Source organism: Thunnus thynnus, chromosome 16 (genome assembly GCF_963924715.1).
Source record: "Thunnus thynnus chromosome 16, fThuThy2.1, whole genome shotgun sequence".
NCBI classification, from domain to species: Eukaryota; Metazoa; Chordata; class Actinopteri; order Scombriformes; family Scombridae; genus Thunnus; species Thunnus thynnus.
In genome coordinates, this window is record NC_089532.1 from 14,686,539 (window position 1) to 14,710,890 (window position 24,352).

At 39.5% G+C, this 24,352-nt stretch overlaps 2 protein-coding genes across 3 annotated transcripts; one reads left to right on the top strand and one right to left on the bottom strand.

Moving 5' to 3' along the window:
- Positions 1–5,288: 5,288 nt before the first annotated feature.
- LOC137200007 (protein delta homolog 1) lies at positions 5,289–14,048 on the top strand. Of its 2 annotated transcripts, XM_067614671.1 has the most exons (7): positions 5,289–5,528; positions 5,675–5,689; positions 6,014–6,093; positions 6,321–6,384; positions 6,829–6,959; positions 7,747–7,888; positions 12,867–14,048. In XM_067614671.1, exons 3-7 carry the CDS (start codon positions 6,042–6,044, stop codon positions 13,654–13,656), a joined length of 1,179 nt encoding a protein of 392 aa, XP_067470772.1. In that variant the 5' UTR covers positions 5,289–5,528; positions 5,675–5,689; positions 6,014–6,041; the 3' UTR covers positions 13,657–14,048. The 2 variants fall into 2 exon arrangements, with proteins under 2 accessions (XP_067470772.1, XP_067470771.1); XM_067614670.1 differs by lacking the exon at positions 5,675–5,689 and having other exon boundaries at positions 5,290–5,528.
- A 6,625-nt stretch (positions 14,049–20,673) lies between these two features.
- On the bottom strand, positions 20,674–22,354 carry dio3a (iodothyronine deiodinase 3a). The gene has a single exon (XM_067613796.1). The coding sequence runs from the start codon at positions 22,273–22,275 to the stop codon at positions 21,490–21,492; it is 786 nt and encodes a 261-aa protein (XP_067469897.1). The 5' UTR covers positions 22,276–22,354; the 3' UTR covers positions 20,674–21,489.
- Between the last annotated feature and the right edge of the window lie 1,998 nt (positions 22,355–24,352).

A 24,352-nucleotide genomic window follows, 5' to 3' on the forward strand; every position in this document is an offset into this window, starting at 1 on the left:
AGGAATAACTGGAATCAGGTGAAGTCATTCCTCTACATTTTGCCGTTTTCCCCTTGTTCTCTCTCTTCTCTCCTGCCTCTGCTCCCTCTTCTCTCTTCCTCTCTCGCAAACTATCAGTCTTGTCCATCTATCTGCCTCCACGACCTTAGTGCTTTCCCGACAATGAGAGGCTACAGTTGCTATGGAGATAACAACAGCTCTATCTCCATTAATGAAATTTTGTTAACATTTCAACACACTGGCTCACATCCGAGCAGATGGCAAATTACACAAATATCATCATTTAGTTTCTGCCTCCTACAGAGCATTAGTGTTTATGGCTTTTTACGTCAGGTGGCTGTTGTTTTTGCAGCCACAAAGGCCAGGCACAATAATGTTCAACCCCTGATAAAAGACTATTATGGAAATATTGAAGATTAAGGTGTCACCAGATTCCTACACATCATGTTAATGTGGTTTCTCTTGACAGAAAACACCACCAATCAACGGAGCACTCTTATTTACTCCCTTAACATTTAAAAGGATGCTCATAACCCCGAGAACTCTCAAGTCATATTTTGAAGTGTGATGGTGAATTTGGGGTTTAAATGGCCAGAGATTAAGGGAAGTGTTGCAGCAGAAAATCAAAGAGCATGTGCTTTCCAGTTTGGAGCTGGAGGAGCAGTGTGTTCTGAGAGGAGCTTAAAAAAAGGACACGAGAAAAAGTTGCATTTGAAATAAGATTAATCATGCCCTTTTCTACACAGCATAAACTTCCAAGTTGATGTAACAGCAGTGCAAGACAGTTAGTATGAAGCATGCACAATATGTCCTGCACGAATAGTGGGAGATTGAGTGCATTCGGGTATGAAGAGATGAGTGGACATTCATATAATAAGACAGTAGGTCTGACCGGCAAAGGAAGCAATATCTGACATTATCAATCATTTTGTATGAACACTAAGATTGCCATGTGAATATGAAATGACTCATTTCCTTCAAACAGTTGTTGAGATCCCTAATTTTTAAATTGCTACTTTATGCAGGAACAGGAACCCAGAATGAGGATAATAATAAAGCTCATATTTTGACCTTTAAAGGTTTCTCTCACCTTTTTCTTATTTGAGAACATTCTGGATCTGATTCTGCACAAGCATGAAAAGCCGGAGTGGAAGGTGCTTGAAGTTTTGTGAACACCCCAGAGGCTGGGTCTACAAAGCAGCTAGCCCATAGGAAAGTGCCAGGAAAATGCATGGTATGCCGCCAGTCAGTAGGAGACAGATCGTCTCTACTCCACCTTCCACATAATTGGTATGTTTGAAAGAGAGACATCTGCACTCTGTTTCCAGCTACTATCCCAGATTTCTGCAGGAGCACTTGGGCTAAAAAAGAGAAAGTATTTTTTTTCTCTCCTCAGCATGCTGAGAATAAAGAGACTGATGTAGCTATTATCTGAGTGCACCTGGACTGTCATTGTTGTTTGGCGCTGAAAGCATCTTTTCTAGAGGTGAGGTGTTTTGTACTCATGAGTAATGTAGCGCTTGTCAAACTACCTAAGGTCCTCATTGAAAGAGACACAATGACTTCTGTATCCAGTCTGGCAATCATACTGTAGGTATCCCAGCCGTTGAAGTCTTGTAATGGGACTCATACCATGGAAATGGAAAGAATGAAGAGCCAAATCACTGAGGAAGTGACAGCACTATTTTATCCTTCCCCTTTCACCCAGCGGCACTAGTAAATAAGCTGCTTGTCTCCAAAGGCAGATGTAGGTTTCTCCTTTGTGACTAATTACTGCTTGTATTTGGAAATCCCCTCTCTCCATCTCTGTCTGTCATCCACAGAGACAGGAGAACTGAAGCTGGTGTAATGACACCGTCCTGCAATCAAGGGGCATCAGAAAATCTTCATGACAATCAAACTTGGTGTCAAGAGACCAAACTGTCTGAAAAAATGTCTCCTGTCTATCAACTACAGAAGTGTCTCTGTGTGCTTCTGAAGTGGTGAGGCGCTACACTTTATCAGTCGACAGCACGCTAGTGTCATGTCTTTTGCATCATTTATCTTTAGCTCTTCTAAACAGGATCATCTTCATATTAGTGGTGTGATTTTCTAACCAATTCAAATAGCAATTACCTGCTTTATATGCTCATGTGTGTTTGTCTGTGTGCACATACAGTATATTATGTGGAATGGCAGATTTACTGCTGTTAAGTGGGCCCCATTGAGTTGCACCTGGCATGATCTCCTGTCTAATGATCCGCCCTAAAGCCAATGGACAAGGAGGAACTGGCCAGCCATCACGCGTTATTACCCAGCTAATTGTGTTTAGAATTCAATACTCAAGATGAATTTCCTGCAAACCAACCTGTGCCAACCGAGAGGTTGGATGAAATGATCTGTATCAAAACCTGCAGCGTGGGTGGTGTATGTCGACTGAATGGGGATTTCTTTAATCAGATCTCAGAGTGTGCTGATAGACTTTTCCACATATTGCATCTGCATGCTGAGAATTCAGATAAAATTATTTCCAATCTCCAGTGGACTTGAAATGAAATAATCTACACTGGTAATATGCATGACTGTGCCTCTATGGCATGTAATGTTTCCTGCTCAGCGAGGGACTAATGTTCATGAAGATTAGAAGTAAGACTCTTTTATTATATTGAAATCTGGAGCAATGCTCATTCCCTGCTGATGTATAATTACTGATCTGACTGCAGAACTTTACCTGTCGCATAAACACACACAGACACTAGGGCTGTGAATACTGCTCATTATTGATTAATCTACTGGTTATTTTCTTCATTAATTAAGTGTCTGATATATAAAATGTATAAAAAAAAATTTCCAAGAGGCCAAGTTGACATATTAAAGTAATGTGTTTCCTCTGACCTGCAGTCCAGTACCTGTAGATATTGAATTTACTATCATAGACGATAAAGAAAACCAGCAAATATTGACATTTGAGAAGTCGCAATAGAATTTTTGGCATTTTTTCTTAAAGCAGCTATAATCAGTATTTTTTATATTAACAATGGGTCACACGACTACTTCTGTGTGGATGTGGTTGCTGTTAATGATGACTCTACAGTTTAAAACAGGCAGCTGTTTGCCAGCATGAGGTTTGCTGTATCAGTTTTAAAGGTGATAATGTGTCAGTGTTACATTCACAGTTTTCACTGCCCCAAAGTGACCCAAAAAAATCAGTTATTGTAGGTTTAAGAAACGACTTAGCAATTACTTCATATCAAAATTGTTAAAGCAGCTATAATCAATATTTCTTATGATAGCAATGTATCACACTGTCAGACTCTGCAGCTCCCCTTGGCTTTAAGGAGCTTTATAGTGATTTTATGTCCCACAACATTCTCACTGCTCTCATAGTTTCAAAGAAAAAGCTCTAAAAACCCAGTGTACACAACCTGCTCAGCACAAACAGCAAAGAGACACAGTTAGCAACTAGTTGGTGAACACAGTGGAGCTTTTAGGAGCTAAAGACCCAGATAATTCCCCCAAGAGTTGTAGAAGACCAAAAACAGATAAAAGAGAGTGAATATGGACTTACATTCACCAGGTGGACAGAAACATGACTTGACATGAATGATAATGTTGCTCCATGACTGCTGGATGCGTAAAGAAGCAACTATTTGCTAACAAGTTCAACATATCAACTTCAAAGGTGATGATAGTGTCAATGATATGCCCCCAAAGTGGCCAAAAATCAGTTATTGCAGGTTTAACTTTTGACTAACTACTTGTTTCATTAGACACATTTCAGTAGACACCCATTAAGACCCACATGTTCGTATACAGTACAATGTAACTGTCTGTGTGGGAACCAAATTCAACCTTAAACTGTCACACATGGAAACACATACATGCACACAATCATATCCTCAGATCCCTAATGTCCAATTTAAACATGGAGACACTGGACCGGAGCAGATTAAACATCAGATACCAGATGAGACCAGTGCTGTGAAAAACAAGACTAGGTCAACGAATACAGGAAGTGGCAACACTCAGCCAACTGATGTTAACTGATAAGTAATTTCATCACTCAGTCAACCAATGAAGCTACTCATAACTTCATCACTCAGTCAGTCACTCAGTCAGTCAGGGACAGACTTTTGTGTTCATAGGCTGGACTGCTGCCCTAAACTGCCAAAAATGAATCAAATAAAGCACATACAAACCTCAGACATTTCATTAAAAAGGAGTGACTGATGTGGATCTGGTTGGTGGCTGTGGCAGGGAATCACATCAGCGCTGTAATGTTACACCCCGGCTATGAGCTCAGTCTCTTGAGGTTTGAAAATAAACACATGAACCAAATTGAACCAGGGGATATGAGACTGGAGACCTCTCAAAAGATTATATCCAATGTGAGGAGACTTATCCATTTCTCCTCCACTCACATGTGGTCTGTTTATTACATGTGTCCTTGTCTCTCTCTCTCTTTCTCTCTCTCTCCCTCTCTCTGGGAAATGCAGATTGATTCTGTGCAGAAAGAGAGAGGGCTTCATTGTACTCTCTTTACCCCCATCTGATTGAAGAAAACAATTGATTCGCTGCTTATTTGCATTCATATATGGATCCCCTGTGCTATTGCCGTCTAGACTGCAAACCCACACACCTGTCTTATCAAGAAACATCCACTTGAGATGATTTATTTGAAAAAAAAAATCTATATGAAGAGCAAGGAAACTGGTTTTCTTTCACCAGTGCTTAAAACCTGTACTGGACACATGTTGCATCTTCACATGTAATGAGATCAAAAAGACAGACCTGATGGTTGCTTACCCCCTGTTTTCAACATCTTGACTGAGGATCAAATAATGCCTGAGAGGAGTGAAACTCATAATTAGGCCTTTAATCTAAGCCGTATACTCAGTGGGACGGAAAATATCATTCCCTGCCTTTGGGGAGGATAAGGGGAGAATGTGGACAGCAATAAGTGGACTAAAAATAGAACAGGGCATATACTGTAGTCGCTAGTAAGGGAAGTTATTCAATATCATTTTAATATAGAGAGAAGGGTTAAATGCTCCTCTAGGTTTGTATAAAAGTATGCTTTTATTCTGTAACAGAAGACACACTGGATTGTGTTTTAATATAAAATGGAGAGCAAAGAAAAAAACCTGAAAAATCAGCAGAAATAAGCAGTTTTGAGGGTGTTAATCACCTGCAGGCACCTTCTCACTTTTCTCAAAGACTTTTTAAACCAGCTGCTTAGCTATCAACTCATGCAAAATACAGGCACGCAATGTACTCACTTACAACTATTGCACTCCTCTCCCGGGGGGTCAGACTGGTGCACACATTCCCTCTCATACGGTGGGAGGAGCGTGTTGCACTGGGACGCCGCACGATGCAGCAGTCCAGTCAAAACCTCCAGGTCCTCCTCTAGCAGGCGGACCACCGCTACACCTGTAGTATCACTTTCAAGGGCACGTCGCTTGGATTTAAAAAAAAAAAAAGAAGTAAAATCAAATCCGTCAAATATGACCGAAGCTACTTGGAAACAGAGCGCCGGTGCGACATAGGTGAGGCAATTCTCCGCATGCCAAAAGATAATTTTAGTTAATGAGGTTTTTTTGTGGTGAGAAATGCATTGATTTTGAGATGAAATGATGAAATGGCTTTTCTCTTTGTCTGTATGCTTGTGCGTAATGGATACCTTTGGGAGCAGACGCATATGGTTCAGGTGCGCCAATTATCAGAAGAGAAAACACTGAATTATTCAAGTAATATTTAAATTTGCAGAGAGAGTGTTTTTTTTTTTTTTTTAAATTTCATTACTAAGTTATCGTTACATTAAAAAAAATATCTGTGGATATTATTTTGACCTATAAATCCCAAAATTTGCCATATTTGTAAATTATCATTCTGAATTCTCTCCTCCTTAAGGCTTGTTTTCTTTTCGTAAAAAGGAACTTTTGAGTAATGTGATCTCTTTTGTATAGAAAAACATCGCTTCTTCACACTGTGACACCTAATTTTGCGATTTCATCCGCTTTATTTTTTGCAGGACAAAAGGGGTCTTGCTCGAAATTACGATGCATCTCACAGCGGTGGTCTTAATTCTGCTCGTGACACGCATCGCCAAAGGTAATCGCAGATTTTGATCAGTCCACAGAGACAACTGACAGCGACAGAATGAGATTTTAGTCATAGCTCATGAGAACAAAACTCTTTTCTGGACCGATTTTTACTCCCTGCGTGGGAAAGAAAGTACGACAGATGAATATTTTATCGCTTTGAATGTTTTATGTGTTTTTTTGGTTTTTGATGCAAACATCTAACACGCTGCTGTCCCTTTCTGTCTCTCTCAAAAGGTTGGGAATGCAGCGCAGGGTGCAACACAGAAAATGGGTTTTGTGAGAAGCCAGGGAAGTGCAGGTACTAAAACGACCTCAGATCACTGTGTATATAATGTCCTGTGGGGATTTGAGACCTTATTTTCATAAATCGCTGGAGCTATAAATGTTCCTCCCTCAGAGAAAGGCAGTCACATAGCAGCCAACTGGATGCTTCTGTTTTTTTTCTAGATTTGTTTGGTGCTTGTATTCTGTGAAGTCAAATGCCAAATCAGTCCTTTGTTTGAACAGTAAAAAGCATTGTTATCCTAACAGATAGCTCAAAAGCTCTTGGTTGCAAAGCTTTCCCAGTTTGAAATGCTTGACTGTATCTACTCTTGAGCCAAAATGACTGTATTCCACATAGGATACTCATTTCACCACTACTGTAAGAGCCAGCAGGCATTATGGGGGCAATAGCAGGGCTGCAGAGCTCTGTGGGTGGCATAATAATAGTTCAGGATTGTTCCCTTTTTCCCGCTTTCAGGTGCAAACCAGGGTGGCAAGGGGACAACTGCGACCAGTGCGTTCCCTTCCCCGGCTGCCTGCACGGCACATGTGAGAAAGCCTGGCAGTGTATCTGCGAGGAGGGCTGGGTGGGCAGCCTGTGTGACAAAGGTGAGTCTCATTAAGCTCCCTAGACACTCGTATCCAACCCCCAACAATGGCTGACATAGCAGAGGTTGGGGTGAGTCACAGAGCCTCGGGGACACGCAGGTTGCCACCAAATGAAGCTGCTGGAGAATAGAGACAAGTGTATTTTTAGACGGGAGAAGTTGGTGTAGAAAAGATCTGAAAAATTCAAGAGAGATCTGGGTCACTGATTAAAGCCGAAGCCACAAAATAACAGCGAAAATTCTCATTATTAACTGCCTTTATCTGCTTTTGTGCAATTAAGCAAGGCATATATTACAAATTCAACAAAACCTCAAAGGTGGTACAGCTTGGCCGCTGCAATTTAAATGTTAAAGGGGTGTAAAAGTCACATTTCCATTTCAGTAGACACCCTATTAAAATTAAGCACTTAATAATTCCTATTGTATCTAAAATGGACATTATCACATAAAAATGACTTGCTGCCCCTCAAGCAAAAAAGAGAGAAAGAACAAGAGAAGATTGAAAGAAAAAAAAGATTTTTTTTGGCTTTTCGCTCTGTTTGACCTCCTTATCAGCGCATGCAGTAAATCTCTTATTCTGTTGGAGCGTCTGAGCCGCCTGCCTGTGTAACATGGTTGGTTATGTTCTCAGTTTTGTTCTTGGTGACAAGATGCTGCGGGGAGTGCGAGTGAGAGTGGAAACAAAGGAGGAAGGGAAAAACAGGCACATATGGGGAAGAGAGAGAGCACACAAGATCTAAAAACAGCATGCTTTTTCTTCTTTCCTTTTTTTTTTGTCTACACAACAGATACTCGGCTGTGCTCATCCAGGCCTTGTGCTGGTAATGCCACCTGCATAGAGACGGGAGAGGGGGGATACCTATGCATCTGTCCCCATGGCTACGCTGGTGAAAACTGCCACCTGAAGAGAGGAGTCTGTCTCACAAACAGGTACCAGCACCTCCGTTTCTATTTTAAGTAAAGGAACACTCCAGTGCTTTACAACCTTATCTCCATTTGTTCATCGTTAGGAGCCATAATCAATACATGATGCAATGTCTCTCTTTCTCTCTTTGTATCGCTGAGGCAGCCACGGCGAAACCACCCCAGAAATAGTGCTTAAACGTAGCTCCTAATGGTAGCAGAGAAAATACAGGATGTTTGTTTTGTCTTAAGTGCACGAAAAGTAGCCACGGTCTCGTTTTCTTGTTGTGACTCGCAACAAGCTGTATGCTTTTGCATATTTTGTCAGAGAAGCAGAAACGTTTACTTTCATACAGTTCTGGCACAAACATGAGAATGCTAAAATGTAGAAACTGGCAGGTTTCCAGCTTTGTGAAGGAAAACTCCACCTGAAAGGGCCTCCAGCTCATAATTTCTTGTCAAAAAGTACTTTTTTTTTTCTTCTGTGGAGTGACTTTTCTGATGTGCAGTTCTTTTTGTGTCTGACATACACTAAGAGGAAGTACTGCACAGTGGGGATGTTACCAAGATACTAAGAAAATTAAGTTGATCCATGTAAAATTAAGTCAACTGTAACCCATTAGCTCTGGTATTTTGTTGGTACCTTGATTTAAATATTCTAATCAATAATTTTATATAAATATTGGTGATAGTGACAAACCCACAGACAAATAATTATCCAACTCTGCAGTTCCTGTCAGCTCTACAGAGCTCAATAGTGTCTTTCAGCTCGTTGTTTCGGTTTCAATTTCACTTTACTCATTTTGCATTCACTCAGCAGTGTTTACAGCTGCAGTGGGCTTCTGTTTTCAACAACAACAAAAAAAACACCCTCTAAAAAAACAAAATGTACACTACCTGCCCAGGACCAAATAGACAAAGTTAGCGACTAGCTGGTAAACACAGTGGAATATTTAGCAGCTAAAGAGCCAGATATTTTCCTCAGGAGTTGTGAAAACCAAAACAGAGGGAGGAGAGTGAATGTTGGAATAGTGGACAGAAATGCAACTCATAAAGAAATAGTAATGTTGGTCTGTGTCTGTTGGATGTGTAAAAAGGCAACTGTTTGCTAACATGTTGCTAAAGACTTTGTAAATTGATGTGTTTACAGCTTGTTGTGCTGCCTCCAAGTTGCCAAAAATCCATAATGCAGATTTAAGGATATATTTAACTGCTACATTTTCCCCTGGCATCATGTTGGTACCTTAATTTGAAATGAAATCTTTAAATTTATTGGCTTTATTCAAAACACTTCAATGGTAGCAAAATGTGATGTTTGTTGTGCTCCTCAGTTGTCGCCAAGCAGACATCTTTTATACAGTATCTGGCAGTGTGTATCTGGGCAGCATCATAAGCTGCATCTCAGTTCAGAGGCTGCATCCTATTGAAGTCAAATACATCATAATCTCTCCACAAGGCTGTCACATTTCAGAGGATGTGTCCTCGATATGTAAGAACAGAAATTCAGCACCCTTTGGCTTGTAGTTGAATATGGCTGATATCAGCATATCAGTATCCCACAATTCACTCATAGTATAATGGTACATTTAGTCAGACCTCATCTGCCGTATCACTGGGAAAGCATTAACATTTACCAGTTTACAAGGAATTTGCCTTCAGTTGCTGATAATTATATCACATGAACTGACCTAGTTACTGTAAAAAGTCACGGCAGGATGTAATCAATGGTAGCAAGCAACAATATTTATTTGTGTTAACAGCCGAGATATGTGATAGCAGAATGTCACAGACAGAAATTATATGGATATACAGTATTTGCTATTTTTACATCATGTGTTAAAGTGTAAAATTGGGTGTTATGAAACTGTAAGATTATCAAATTTACCTCATGAACTGTTGGCATTTGCCACTTTGTAAGCCATTTGAGGGCAAATTCATGGAAATATTTGACTTTATGAATCAATGAGGACCACCTGAATGCACCGTTAGTTTTGTTCTCATTTGCCGAGACACGGCGCAGGTTCAGCCAGGCTTCAGGTCCTCTGCAGGACCTATCTTCACGGGTCATGTCTTTCAAAGAATATTGCCTGAATTGGCACACAGATGAAGCATGACAGTCTTAACAATGGATGCTGAGGATTACCACAGAAACAATTTGAGACAAAAAACACTTCTAACATTCAGGATTGACAGAACACAACATAACATAAACAGTGAAGCTTTCCTTCAGGCCTTAAAAGTCACCTCATCGAACGTCTTTTCACTGCTGGATCACAGACAGGACTGATCCGTGGAGGAATCCATTTCCTGCCCATTCGATGCATATGAAAGACTCTCAGGGGACACAGTGAGCTGACACAACCCTCCAGACTCTGAACCCCACCATGTTTGTTCTCTGTCAGGCAGTCTTGTTATTGATTGCAAGACACACTTAACATTCAGTAGGATAGAGCTCGGTGTCAGCAAATGGACAGCTCCTCTTCCTCACTCAAAAATATAATCATTTGAGTTTTATTGTAATTTTCACAATGAGATGACAGGAGCCTCACTTGCATGCTGGGGGAATTAATCTCCATTAAAAGGCCTGCATGAGTTTTCATTAATCGGCTCCTCTATGAGGGACGATAGATGTTTGTATGCCATAGCTATTATTCTTTTGACTAGCAGAGACAGAATATCAGAGACTTGTGTAATTTTACAAGCTACAGTACTGTTAGAGATACTGATCGTTTTTTATCCTGGGTTTTCATCAGCGCACCCACTTTCTGAAGTGTGGCTGCATTGATCAGATATGCCGGGAATGGGGGTGCAGGACGTTTACTGCACAGGCAAAGCTGAGACTCTTTTTTTTTTTTATCTTGTTACTGCTACAGATTTTTAATGTGCAGAAAATGAGCTATGCACTGTTTTCATTAGGGATGGCTGATAAGGCTGACATCAATATTACAGTATTAATAGGTATAATATTTTAGAGGTCAAACCATTAGTTGAATTTCAGAAAATGAATCCGCAACTCTTTTGATAATAGATGAAATGCTTTTTAAAGAGAGGTTTCAGCTCTCAGTTGCAAGTATTTACTGCTTATATTTATTCTTATGATATACTGTAGTAAAATGAACATTTTTAGGTTTTGGATGGTTGTTTGAAAAAACAAGCACTTTGATGATATCACCAACCATGGGCTTTAGGAATTTTTGATTGGAAATTTTCCCTATTTTATGACATTTTGTTGACCAAAAGAATTATAAAGAATTAATGATAGATATAATCACAAGAGTAATCATTGGTGAAAATGATTATTAATTGCAACCCTACTGTATATTATTATGATATTGATATCACAACATAGCAAATATATGCAAAATTGCATGTAAAATAATCAAATTCACGTTCAATGCAGTGTTACGCTTTTAACACAAAATTCTTCACACATGTAAAACAAATCCTCAATGGATAATTGTTATTTTCTTTACTTACAATTTAGGTGAAATGATATATCATCAATCAATATCAATGTAATTCCACCGAAAATATCAATAAATGTGAATTTCATTTGAGAGAAAAAAAAAGAGACAGATCCTCAAGTCAGGCAAAGACAGGTTAAAAACATACATGCAGTTGTGGAGAACTACTGCTGCTGTACCAGATGGTGGCACCGTAGTCAAAGTGACATTGAACTAGTTTTTAATGTTGCTCTATCGACAGCAGGGATGCTCTCCTGGCCAAGAATGATCTAAAATACAACCTGTAGTATTTTTTGCCCGCTGTCTAACCTGCCTCAACTAAAAATTCTGGATATTTTCTGGGCTTCATTCCAGATCAAATATGATGGCCCCAGTTTTCTCTAAATGAACAGAAAACTTATTATCACTGAGCCATGTTAGTTTTCATGAGTAAAAACAGCTATTTTCAGCTTTGTGACAATGCAATTTTCAGATTTTCTAATGGTTTTTGAAATAGTTTATCTGGCTTTGGAAAGAGGAGAAAACTTTCTCAACCTTTTTAAAGAAATAAAAATCTTTTTCTGTACATTCAAAATCACCAAATTTGTGGATACATCTTCAGTGGATAGCGACGATATTCTTATGTGGGGTTATCAATGTAGCATCATCTGTATAAAGTATGAGATTACATAAGCAGGCAGATTTTACAGTTTTTCTCAATTGCTAAGACACATTTCTTGAAATTATGCTCTATTTCTCAAATTTCTAAACACAAATGCATAACTGCACACTCATCTTCACAAACTTCAAACTCTCCACATCAAAACCATGTAATCTTACATCTAAACCAAACTTTACCTTCAGACATCACTCAAAAGCCATCAAATACACACACACTACAAAACAGCCATTACACACTGGTGAGATCAATTCAAAACACTGCTGTAAAAATCTGATACTGCAATGAATACTGGTTCGTAAGGTTTTCACCTCAGAACAACCTCTTTACATGATAAACACAATATAAATACACAACACATGTATACATGAAAAAGTAAATCCACTGTAAAAATATGCAACTGATAAAGAACATAGAATACAGTAAAATAATTTCCATGTATTTACAATATAAACCAATGAAAAAAGAAAACACTTTGTATGTAAAGGAAGAAATCACATTTATTCTGCCTCAGGTCTTTGTGGATCCATTGTTCCAAAACAAGTGAACTGAGCCATGGCCCATTTATCTATCTATCCTGAGGTTCTGATTGGTTCATGAACAGTTTTGACTCTTAGTGTTTCCACCTGGAGAATTGTCTGTTAATTGGGTTCCAGCTATAATGATTTGAGTTAATGATATTGAATGCCAGTGCTTTCTAAATGAGCATGAGTAAAATCAGGGGAATAGCGTTTTTATAGTTTTGGGAAATGGGTGTGTCTTTTGGTAGGTTGCGTCATGGTTTGGGATGTTTGGGATGTTTAGTTGCCTCTTAGCTGTGAACTAGATAGCCCGGCCCCGTTTCCTCTACTGTGTATTCACACTGTGCTGCTCTGCCCTCCAGCTCTCCTTGTCAGAACGGAGGCACATGTACAGATACGGATGGCTCAGCAGCTGATTCTTCCTGTCTATGTCCCCCTGGGTTTTCTGGAGACTTCTGTGAAATCAGTGTTGACAGCTGCAAACCTAACCCCTGTCTAAACGGTGGCAACTGTACAAACCACGGCCTGGCCTTCACGTGTATCTGTCCGCACGGTTTCACTGGTTTCACTTGTAATGACACCGCCAGCCTCTCTCCCTGTGCAGGCAGGCCATGCGCCACTGGGGGCACGTGTGTCGGTCAACCTGATGGCACGTTCAGGTGTGTTTGCCAGAAATGGTTTACAGGTCCCACATGTTCGCAGCAGCACAGACCGAAGGCCAGGTCCAAACCGGTCGGTGCCAGACCTGTGGAACACAGAGTTTTCGCGCTGAGCCCGCAGCACTATTCCCTCCCTGCTCACGCCTTCCACAAGCTCCTCAGACCGCCTGAGAGAGACCTGCTCAAGATCACCCTGAAGGAGACAGTCCACTCCCCCGGTGTCCTGGTCAGCCACGGTCAGCTCATCTGCTTCGGCATGCTGGCCCTGTTAACCTGCCTGGTCATCCTGGGCACTACAGGCATTGTGTTTTTTGGCCGGTGTGAGACGTGGCTGGCTAACGCAAAGTACAGCCAGCTTGTTCGGCAGCAAAGGGAACACCTGCTCAGAGAGGCAGGAAGCGCGAGCCAGGAGGAGCCGGAGCATTCAGTAAACATCATTCTGCCGGAGAAGATTAGACTCACCAGCTTTGGGAGACACTACACCTCCATCTGATTAAATCGTCTCTCCCTCTTTCCCCTCTCCCTCTGGAAGGAGTTTAATTATATGAATGTCTAAAAATAGCGATGAATAAAATACTATGACTGTTGTACAGTTGTGTTTATACAGTGAGAGATACTGGACAACCTTAAAATATATGTGAATGTATAGTCTACTGGATTAAGTGGACAAATATGACACTGAATTGTAAATGTACTTTTATGATTTCATGACATGCATACAATTATAAACCAAATAGCACCTTGATGGCTGGTAAAAAGATGTCATTGTGTAGTGTTTCTTAAGCTCATTTCTGACTTTAAAATGCTCTGTTATGAGTTTATTTGGAATACAGTAATGGGTTTTAATATTAGAAAATGAGATATTAAGTTTATTAATGATAGCCGTTAACAGAGCATGGGCAACTTTGACCACTTTTCATCAGTATTTGTGATTAATTACTCGTAACATTGATTTTTAATTTGTCAAATTGTAACATTTTATATTCATTGCCAAATTTGCCATACACTATGTTGTGAATTTGCCATATCAGAGTTAATGTGAAAATACATATTGTGAGTTTGTATAGTATATACATTTAATTATATATTACTACATGATGCCACACAGACAGCTGTGCTTTCAAATCCTGCATGTCATAACTCTACAGAACAGGATCATTGTAAAAAAAGGTGTAACTCAATGTACCTGGAGGTAATTTAATTTGCCAAATACCATCCAATGTTCTGTCTCTGTAGATGTTTCTCTTAGATGTCGGTTTAAAAAACGTAGATAGACGTACACTCCGTTATAAAGACACTGGTTATTTCACAGTTCCTTCAGAAATGCAAATTTTTGTCTCCATCGCCATCTATTTGTATCCGTGCTATGAATATTTTCCCCTCATTTATTGATCAGTCTCAAACTCATCTGCAGTTTCTCTTTTTCTTTTTTTTTCTTCATTATATAATCCAACTTTGCTACCTACAGCCAGTATTGGAATTTCACAGGTAATCCACCTCGCTTCTCTGAGCCCTGAAATCAATCCTATACCATCTGTTATTGGTTTGTCTCATCATGCATAAGATGGCCACCCACACTTGATGAGAGCAACGTGATTTCATGAATACTGAACGTTTGGAAAACATACGTCTTGTTTTCCAGTAAAGATATAATTAAACATGTGGTTGTGTGGAAAACATCCAAATTCATTCACTGCTGAGATGAGGATTGCTTGATGTTTTAGAGTTCTTTTCTCCCTCTCACAATAAATCCCCTTCAGCCCTTGTTCATCTTGTAAGAAAATGCTGTTAATGTTCATTTATCATGATTCTTTGACAGGGAAATTATGTTGTGCTTATAACATCAAACAATTCCATTCCAAGCTGCGTATTACACCGTGAAATATAATGATTTATAAGTGGCATTTCTACCTGGGGGGCAGTAACTGTGAAGTATTTTATCAGTATGTGTTCCAGTCTGAGATTATTTGCAGTTGTGCTTTGGTCAGATAATGTTTTCTTGTCTATTCATTGTTTTTAATAAAATATATAAAAAGTGTCCACCTGACAAAGATGCTTGCAGTTCCTTTTATTTGATTTACTATCACCATTTAATTCTGACACTTCTGCTACCTGAAAATCACCACATTTATACTGAGTCTGTCTCTTTGAGCTGCTTTTGTCTTGCACAACCAGGTTAAGACCAGATCGGATTCTTGATCAGATATTTCATGGTATGAAATCTAACCGATACACATACCGTATACATCAACACCCATCTGTTCTGAAAACATGCAACATCTGCTCTACTGCTCTGTGATGATTAATAAATCTTTCCCCCAGAGCCAACTCACCGATTACCATCTGAGAGATAACAACAGCTCTTGTCAGCACTTCTCTATTGCCCCCTGAAGGCAGGCAAGTTTCAGATAACAGTCTGTGTCTCCACCTTGTGGTGCCAGTTATCTACACCAGCGGGACTTGAGCTGCAGTAGTTCTCCACTATAAGCACCATCTCTATGTAGTCAGCTTGTTGTTGTTTCATGTTTCTTCTATTGTAAATTGTATAGTATTGCCTGGTGGTAATTAGTCAAAATCTAAGAGGGAAATACAAATGATCTCTTAAAAGGATAGTTCACGTCTCTTTAAGTCTGTTTGAAAACAATGGTCAGGTGCCCATATGAACACTCTCACGTTTTTCTTGCTGTAATCATTCCTCCTGTTCATACTGACCATTTCCTAATGCATTTACAATGTAAGCGATGATGGACAAAATCTACAGTCCTGGTTTTGAGATTTGAGAAAAATCTTAAGATAGTATGAGGCTTCACCCATCTGAGTTAGTCAAATAAATTGGATACCTTCCACAGTTACAGTCTCTTCAGGAGACAGTATTTTTTTGTTCAGCTGAAGTAGGATTGTAACAAAAAGAGGGAATTTGGCACTTGAAGACAGCAATTTGTGCCAAGAATGTGGCTTGTTGCCTTAAATTAATTTATTATGTGCTGATAATGCAATTTTATCTTTGTGGGAATCCCTTTACACACACACACACACACACACACACACACACACACACACACACACACACACACACACACACACACACACACAAATCAATATCAAGTTGGCTAATAAATTAAATCCCCTAAATTTAAGTTGTATTCACTGCTCATGCATTACATCTTTAAAATGTTATCAGCTTTGCTTTAGGACTCATAAACACAGACATTTTCCCTCTCATCTTTGACACGGGAAATCTCAGCTGGGTGAAATCAGAATATTTTTTGAATATCCTGAAGTCAGCATGAGTGAGAGTCAGCTGTTTTGCTTTCCCATCAAGGGTTTTTCAACCTATAGGGAGCAGTGCAGTAGTAGTTTTCTGCCCTGTGTTTCAGTCTTACATTTTAAGAGCAAACACAGCCCCTAAAAATGTATGAAAATCATGTAATCTAAAGTATGACCACAAGGTGTCATCCATTTAAAAGGAGACAGACAGCATATAAAACGCTAAAGTCAGGAATCCAGCATCAAATTATGCACTTCATTACACTGAAAACACTGACTTTGACTATTTTCACATATTTGCAATTAACTAATACCAATATTCAACAACAAAAGTAAAAAAAAAAACAAACCCTAATATACCTAAACACAACCTGGTTAGTATTATTTGATACCTACACTCACCACCTACAACCACTTCATATCGAATGGTGCTCCTAATATTTTATCCACTCCATTAACATACATGAGAGAGGCAAAATATTAGGAACACTTTTCAATATAATGCACTCCAGTACACCACCACCACCACCACCACCCACTACGACCTCAACAATAAACATAAAGTAGAATTATCACCTCTCTGACAATGTCAACAGAAACTGAAAATGTAGAAGCTTCGTTAAAGTAGAATTTATGGCAGAGCTGTTGTATTGGATTGCATTAGATTGCACAGGTGTACCTAATAAAGTTGCCGGTGAGTGTATATCATAATGAGAAACAATTATGTATGAAAACAACAATAAATTCACAGTAGCAGATGTTATTACCCACAAGTAATGTTTGCCAGTTTGTATTTCACTGCCTTTCTTCAGACGGACATTACAGGAGTCAAGGATGCCGGTCCCACATAACAGATCGTTTTCCACTTTGGTGCTGCAGCGTTTTTCAGTCTTTTATTTTTTTTTCTGTGTTATATCCAACCATTTCTCCCTCATACTAAACCTTGAAATGTCTGGCAGACTCCTGCTATGTTACTGCGTATCCCAGACCCGCTAGGAACAGCTTTAAAACTGTCTGACAGCCTGGCAGATCTGCATATCTGGTAGCAGTTATATAAGTGAAAGTGGTTAAAATGTTAAGTTATTTAATCAGCAGGGATTACAATCCTTCCAGGATGCTACAACTTGGCAGTAAATCTGACCACAGCTAATTCAGTAAGTACTTGTGAAAACGTTGTATTACCTAGGCTAATAAATGTTTCTGAATAAACCTTTATTTATAACAACACTGTTCATGACAATTACAGTTCTGTAATAGTGTCTGTATTACTGGAAAAATGTGTTAAAACTGGCCTCCTGAGTTTTGTTGCTCAGGAGGAAAGTGTTTTTATATCTAACAGTTTAAAGGAGATTTGGAACATGGTTATATGTTAACACATTGAACCTGAATCACATGCTGAAACCCTTTTGTGTGCGGGGGCCCAGGGTCCCCACCACCAGACATTCATTTGTGGAGTTATGACCCTGGGGAGAGAGGGGCCCTCACCTTCAAAGCTGACCAGAGAAGCTAAAAAAAAACAAAAAACACCTCAGCAGAGACATTCTGCTCCCTCCCAAGTCATAAAACAAAACAGAACAGCAAAAGTTAAATCTCTCCCGCTAGCCTGAGACCCTTAACCCTTTGTTCCCATCGGCCTCTCCGCTGACAGATGAGACTCAACATCCATGGAAAATCGCACATGGAAAGAATCCAGATTCAAAGAATTCCAGGCAGGGTTTCTTTTCAGGGGTGCAACACCGCAAGTTATATTTCATTTAGGCAGGTACCCCTCGGTCAGCTGTCAGCTCCACATAAATACTGTGTGTTTGTGTGCTAAATGGGTTCCAGATGAGCAGTAAAGTAAGGTCACTGTAAAACCCCTGCAGTCAGATATCGCCAGACGAGCTGCACATTCTCTGATGGCACTGGACTTATTCTCTTTTCTGTTACATTGACTCCCAACATTTTTTGGGTTATGACCCTTTGAAATGAAGCAATGTCTACTTGTGACCCATTGCACATATGGGTTAAAGTTCTCAGGTACCATGCCTGATTTCAGGCATAGAGCCTTGCGTGATTTCAGACATATTATACTTAATTCAATACATTGTACACATTTCCTCCTGGACAACTTTTCAGGCACACAAATCTTTTCTTGCTTTAATCCCTGCATCTATGGCTTATGAACAAAACTGGCAGTTTTCCTCTTGCTTTATAATTTTAGAGGCCTGAGGGGGTAATTCACAAGAAAAAAGGAGGAATATATTGAATTTTGTGGTGCATGATTTGGTCCGCTTTCCTCTAGTTGTCTTGAATTGTATGCCTGCATCTAATAACTTTCATTATTGATAAATCAATTGATTATTTTTTTTAGATTAATTGATAAATCCTTTAGTCTATAAATATTCAGAAAATAGAGACAGAGTTTGTCTAACACCCCCCCAAAGTCCAAAACGTATTTTATTTAGCAGCAAATCCACACATTTGAAAAGATGGAACCAGGATCATTTTGGGGTTTTTTGCATGATAATTGACTTAAACAATTAATTGATTATCAAAATTGTTGCTGTGGATTGATTAATCCATTAAAGGACCAACTGTTTGAGCTCTAGCCTTGTGATCCCTTAGATTTATCTTGTAATCCCTTTGCTTTATGGCACAGATATTAGATATGTCTTCACCGCAAAGAAACGCAACAAAAGTTCAAATTAAGGAAGTTGTTGACTTGTTCCTGCAAACCTGATGTGCCAGTGCCATAGCCCTTGTCTCGCTGTGTTGTTCAACAGCATCATATTACATACAGTATTTCCTCATATGTGAGTGCATGTGTCAAGGACTAATGTGAAGTAAAACAGTGAAGTAGTGGCTGCAGAAGTTGAGATTTCTACCTCTGGGACCACACACACTCACACACATACACACACTCCTGATATCCAAGGACTAGAAACTGCAAGGATATGATCTAGTTTGCTGCCACACCTTCAATCTTCAATCTGAAGAGACAAAAGAATCCTGTTTTCCTGACCCATAACAAACACTTTCTCTAGTTTTGTTCAACTTCATTACAACCCCTAATTTCAAACAGTCCATGATATTTATAGCTGAAAAGCTGACTGGATTTGTTTAAAAGCTATGATTCATAGGCAGTGTTTTCTGGCAGAAGTCACCCACTTAATCAACAATGAGTATGCATGTGTTGTCACTACATTTGAAGGTCTAAACGCCTGTTGTGTTCTGTCTGCAGTGGTTAATGTTACAGTCGGCTCTATGCTGGAGGTAAGGCTCTATATTCCAGTTAGTTGACTATGAATAATGGCACTGTGGACGTTTGACATGCAGGGAAACATCTGACAAGATGTTGCTCCATACGCAGGTTATGTCAGCGTTTTTATGTGGTTTCCAGAGTCATCACTATCTGAAGCTCCCCGTTGTGTCTTCATGGCGTCGAATCTGGAGCCTATGAAGGGATTTTCCTTTACTTCTAGATCGTGTGAGTCACTTTCCAGGAAAAGAAATGCATGCAGCTTTCGGCATGCTGATTTACATGCTGATTTTCATGGTATTTAATGTATGTTTTCAGATATGCTGAATGCTCGTGGGAGTGATAATTCAACGTTAAATCACTAAAGAGCTTTTCAGTGTGGTGGTTAGTTTCGTGGGGGAATTCTTTATAATGCCTGCAATCCCAACACAGATTTTCTGCTCTGGCATTGGTGCACTAAGCCTTGAAAACATTGTGTGTTTAGACCCTTATATAGATGGTGGATATATCACTCAGCATAATAGGATCAAGTGTGATTATCCTCATTTAATTGTAATAGGTCAAAGGCTTAAGAAGGGGCCGTGGAAAATAAAGCACGGCTTCTCTGCCGCAGTATTAACCAAATACCCATCGCTAGGATCTATACAGTTTTAAAGGCACTAATTAGACACAATACAGTTCATCCTGACTGCAGAGACTGAACATGTTTGCAGGACACATAATGTTTTAAGAGAAAGGGAGCTTTTAATGAGTTAAATGGACTGTTGAAAAATCTTTCAAGTTTAGGAAAATTGTGTAAAATTAAAGAGTCTGGCCAAATGGGGCAATGCTGTTGAAAAAAAAAATTGTTGCTCTTCACCATGGGAATAAGTCAATGGAGAATCTTCGATAATCTCTGCTTGAAATGATATAATAGTTTCATTACTGTTTTTAAATACTTTTTGTATTGGGGAGATCTTGTTCTTCATTTTCCAGATGATTTCATATTTTCTGCGTCTCTACTCCAACTTGAATGACTGCACCTCACATTTCCAGAGGAATCCATGCAGAGGTCTGGTTTGCCTTACTGTGCAGGAAATTGAGCATTTATCCCTTTGTCTTCTTACTGTAAGAGAGCAAATTACTGTAAAATCTATACAAAGCGTGCTGTTATTACAAAAAAAGAGGAAAAAAAAAACAAAAACACCACACCAGCTCCCCACCATAAATGCAAACATACATGATGGAAATCACACTATAAAAGTATTCTGGCCTGCAAAGAAGAAGTAGATCAAAGCATTTTATTGTATGAAAAATATATCCATAAAACGGAACAATATTTACAGAACAGTTGCGCCATGCTGAGCAGAGAGCAACACCTTCACTGTGATCTTCAGTATGAAATACATCAGTATCGGTTCTCTGGATTCAAACCGTTTCAAAACCGAACTTCACAACAATACTGAGGAGCACAGAGATGCGCACTGCTCACCACCCTGACTGATTCCTTACAGGCGCATTTACACAAGAATAAAGCAATAAAAAAAAAAACTTTTGACAAATGTTAATACTTTTGTTCACAAACAAAAAAAAGAGGTCCAAACAGACTAACCTTTGGGATGCTAACAGGATGTATAAATGCCCAATATTAAAAGGAAGGAGACTACTGCAGTACATCCTACAATGGTGAACAAATTACTTTGATCCAACCATATAAAAAATAAATACAACCATTATTGACAGAGGAATGCATCTAACTGAAGTTATAATACTGAGAATGTGCAGCATTTTTGTATGACTTTTATTTTTAACAGCAACTCTAAAAGGATCAAAATTAATCTACACATTAATGACTAGTTTATTGGGTTTTACCAGCCTTTCTCTGTATTGATCCAGCCAGTCTCTGAGCTCTGAGATCCGATACCCCTCAGGTCCTCTGCCACCCTGGTAAACTATCTTTCCCTCCTGCAGTATATAAAGTCTGTCGAAATAAGCTCCGTACGCAGCGTTGGAGGAGTTTTCCATGCTGTCGACCACAACGAGGCAGCCGGGAACCTCCAGATGCATCAGCTGCGCAGCTTTCAGTCGGTCCTCCAGGCACCGGTGCTTGGGAATCTGGTAGGGCGCGTCAGTGCTCATCCAGCCGTCGGAGGGGTGTGCTTCCTCGATGTACAAAACTATAGAGTCTGCTATGTCTGCATTCTGCTGCACAACTCCCTGGAAAGCCTTCAGACGCGCCATGAACGGTGGTCAGGTGCAGCTGCCAAAGTTGAGGATGAGCGGTCTCTTGTCCTTTGCGTAATCGAGGATGCGACTGCGCCGCTGATCCTCCAGCTGAACCACTTCGGTGTTGGGCGCTCTGTGTCCGAGATGCGCTGCTTTCAGAAAGTCCAGTTTATGACCGTGCCAGACTGCCTTAAGGGACTCAAAGCTGAAGAGACGATTGGAGTCCGATATGCACAGAGGAGGGTCGATGGCATCGCCCTCCTGCTCCTTCATCCTGAAGAAAACCCTTTTCCTTATGCATAAAAAGTCCAGCAGCCAAAACATGACAGCTGCCACCAGAAAACGGGGCAGCAGGACGAGACAAACTATTGCATTTTTAATAGCCTTAACAATATTCATTATCACTTAAATGACAACCCGAGTGGTTTTGCGCTGTGCCACGATCTTGTGGGTTGAAGTTGGGTTACTTGCAACTCCCCCCCCTTTTTATAGCACCGGCAGATTTGAATGAATCACACCCCGCCTACAAACCGGGGCCGAGGCCTCACATGGTGGGGATTACCTTCTGTCAACTCCACGGCTTTGAGTCACAGCCAAAAGCTAAGGGTGCAGGAAAGAGTGCGCCGCAGCAGTGCGTTATTTGGAGAGAGTCGGTCATACTCTTATCACTGTTAAAATCAAATTCAAATGCTCGTGATATATGATGAGTAAGATGCTCTATGCTGTGTGGTAACAGCCTGAAGTTGATGCTGCTGCTGCAGACTTCATATTTCAGCTGCAATTCACCGACAATGACTCATTTTTCTAGTGTAAATCTCAGCAGATTATCGGAACGGTCTGTTTACACTGCCCCTATCAGCCCATATGGACTAATGTTATCTTACATTATGAGGTATATCAGTAACTGAGGAGTTAAATTTCCAGGGAATTTAATGTATTATAGCCTATTTAATACTTTATCTGTCACATATACATGTAAATACTGTATAATAAATCAGAATTTGACTCTGTAGTCAGGTATAGCGTTGGAGATGGAGGGGTGATGGAACACCATTAATGCCCCATACAAAAGCTCTAAGACTTACTTTATTTATTTATTTATTGGAAAACCTGAATTGAGAAAAGGATGAATTCAAAATAGTGAGTCACAATATTGAGATAAGAAGTCTGACATCTGTGTTAAAAAGAGAATTTTGATAGAAGGTGAACTCTGAGGAAAAAACCCTCAATTAAATAAATAAATTTATAGATATTAATACACTTAGGGGTTGAGTCATTATTCACTGAATATTTCTCTTTTTTGTATGGAAAAGTCATATTTCTAAAATTTGAGAAACACTATTTTTTTTCCCCCTCAGAATTGTGACTCCTTTTGCTTTCAGCTTTTATATTAATCTCAGCGCTTGTTTTATCCTCTTCCCCAGGAGCTCTACTATATCAACTAAAGTAACATAAAATAATACCCTCAAAACACCATCTATCAATACCACCAAAACACACACACACACACACAAACACTAGCTCCCTGTCTGTTGGGGTGAGGGGGACACATACTCTCGGGCTCATATTGCACTGAAACCCCTCCGGCTATGAATCACAATCAGGAGTCACCTCATATGTATTTTTGGGATCCAAAGAAAAACAGCATCATCTTCTACTGTGGTCAGAAATCTCCTAGATTTATTTTTTCTGTAAAGGATTATTTTAAATGTGTCCTGGCTAATATCTGAAGGCTCATAAAACCTTAAAGAATGTTGAAAACCGTCTCTGTTGGTTGCTGGTGAGGTGTTTGAAGAGCTGCCCTCTTTAAACACCATCATTCCTCTCAAAATACTTTCCTAAGAACTAGTCAGACTGTTCAAAAACAAAAATTTTTTTATCTGCACCCTCTGACCTTTTGCCCAGTGCCACTTTTAAATTTCCCTTTGTATTTTACAATATATTATGTAAGGATTTTAAAAGTAATGGTCAGACTTCAGGGAGATTTCCATGAAACCTATCAGTATATTATTCATTCTGTTCCACATGTTAGCATAAGTATAGGTATTGTGCTTGTATCCAGCTGATGTCATGATGTAGCACGCTGGCTAACAGGAAGTATCGAGTATCTGTTTTGTTTTATAGCCTCTGCCATTAGAGATAAACAGGGTGATCAGTTTAATGTGTTAGTTAAACTGCAACAATTAGTCTATTGATCCATTAGTTGATCAACAGATAATTAATCACCAACTATTTAATGACTGATTAATCATTTTGAGTCACTTTTTAAGAAAAAGTAAGTAAGTAAAATTCTCTGGTTCCAGCTTTTCAAATATGAATATCTTTTTTTTTCTTTAGTCTTCTGTGATAGCAAACTGATTATCTTTGGGTTGCGGGCTGTTGGTGAGGATGAAACAAGACATTTTAGGTTGCATCTTGGGATTTGGGACACAGTGATCAGCGTTTTCTGACATTTTTAAGACTAAAATGTCAGAAA

What these genes read in the sequence shown, in the direction of transcription:
- LOC137200007 (XM_067614671.1), top strand. Translation starts at nt 6,042, where the DNA reads ATGCATCTCACAGCGGTGGTCTTAATTCTGCTCGTGACACGCATCGCC. An exon ending in CGTGACACGCATCGCCAAAG is followed by an intron (nt 6,094 to 6,320) that starts GTAATCGCAGAT and finishes CTCTCTCAAAAG; the next exon opens with GTTGGGAATGCAGCGCAGGG. An exon ending in GGAGTCTGTCTCACAAACAG is followed by an intron (nt 7,889 to 12,866) that starts GTACCAGCACCT and finishes TCTGCCCTCCAG; the next exon opens with CTCTCCTTGTCAGAACGGAG.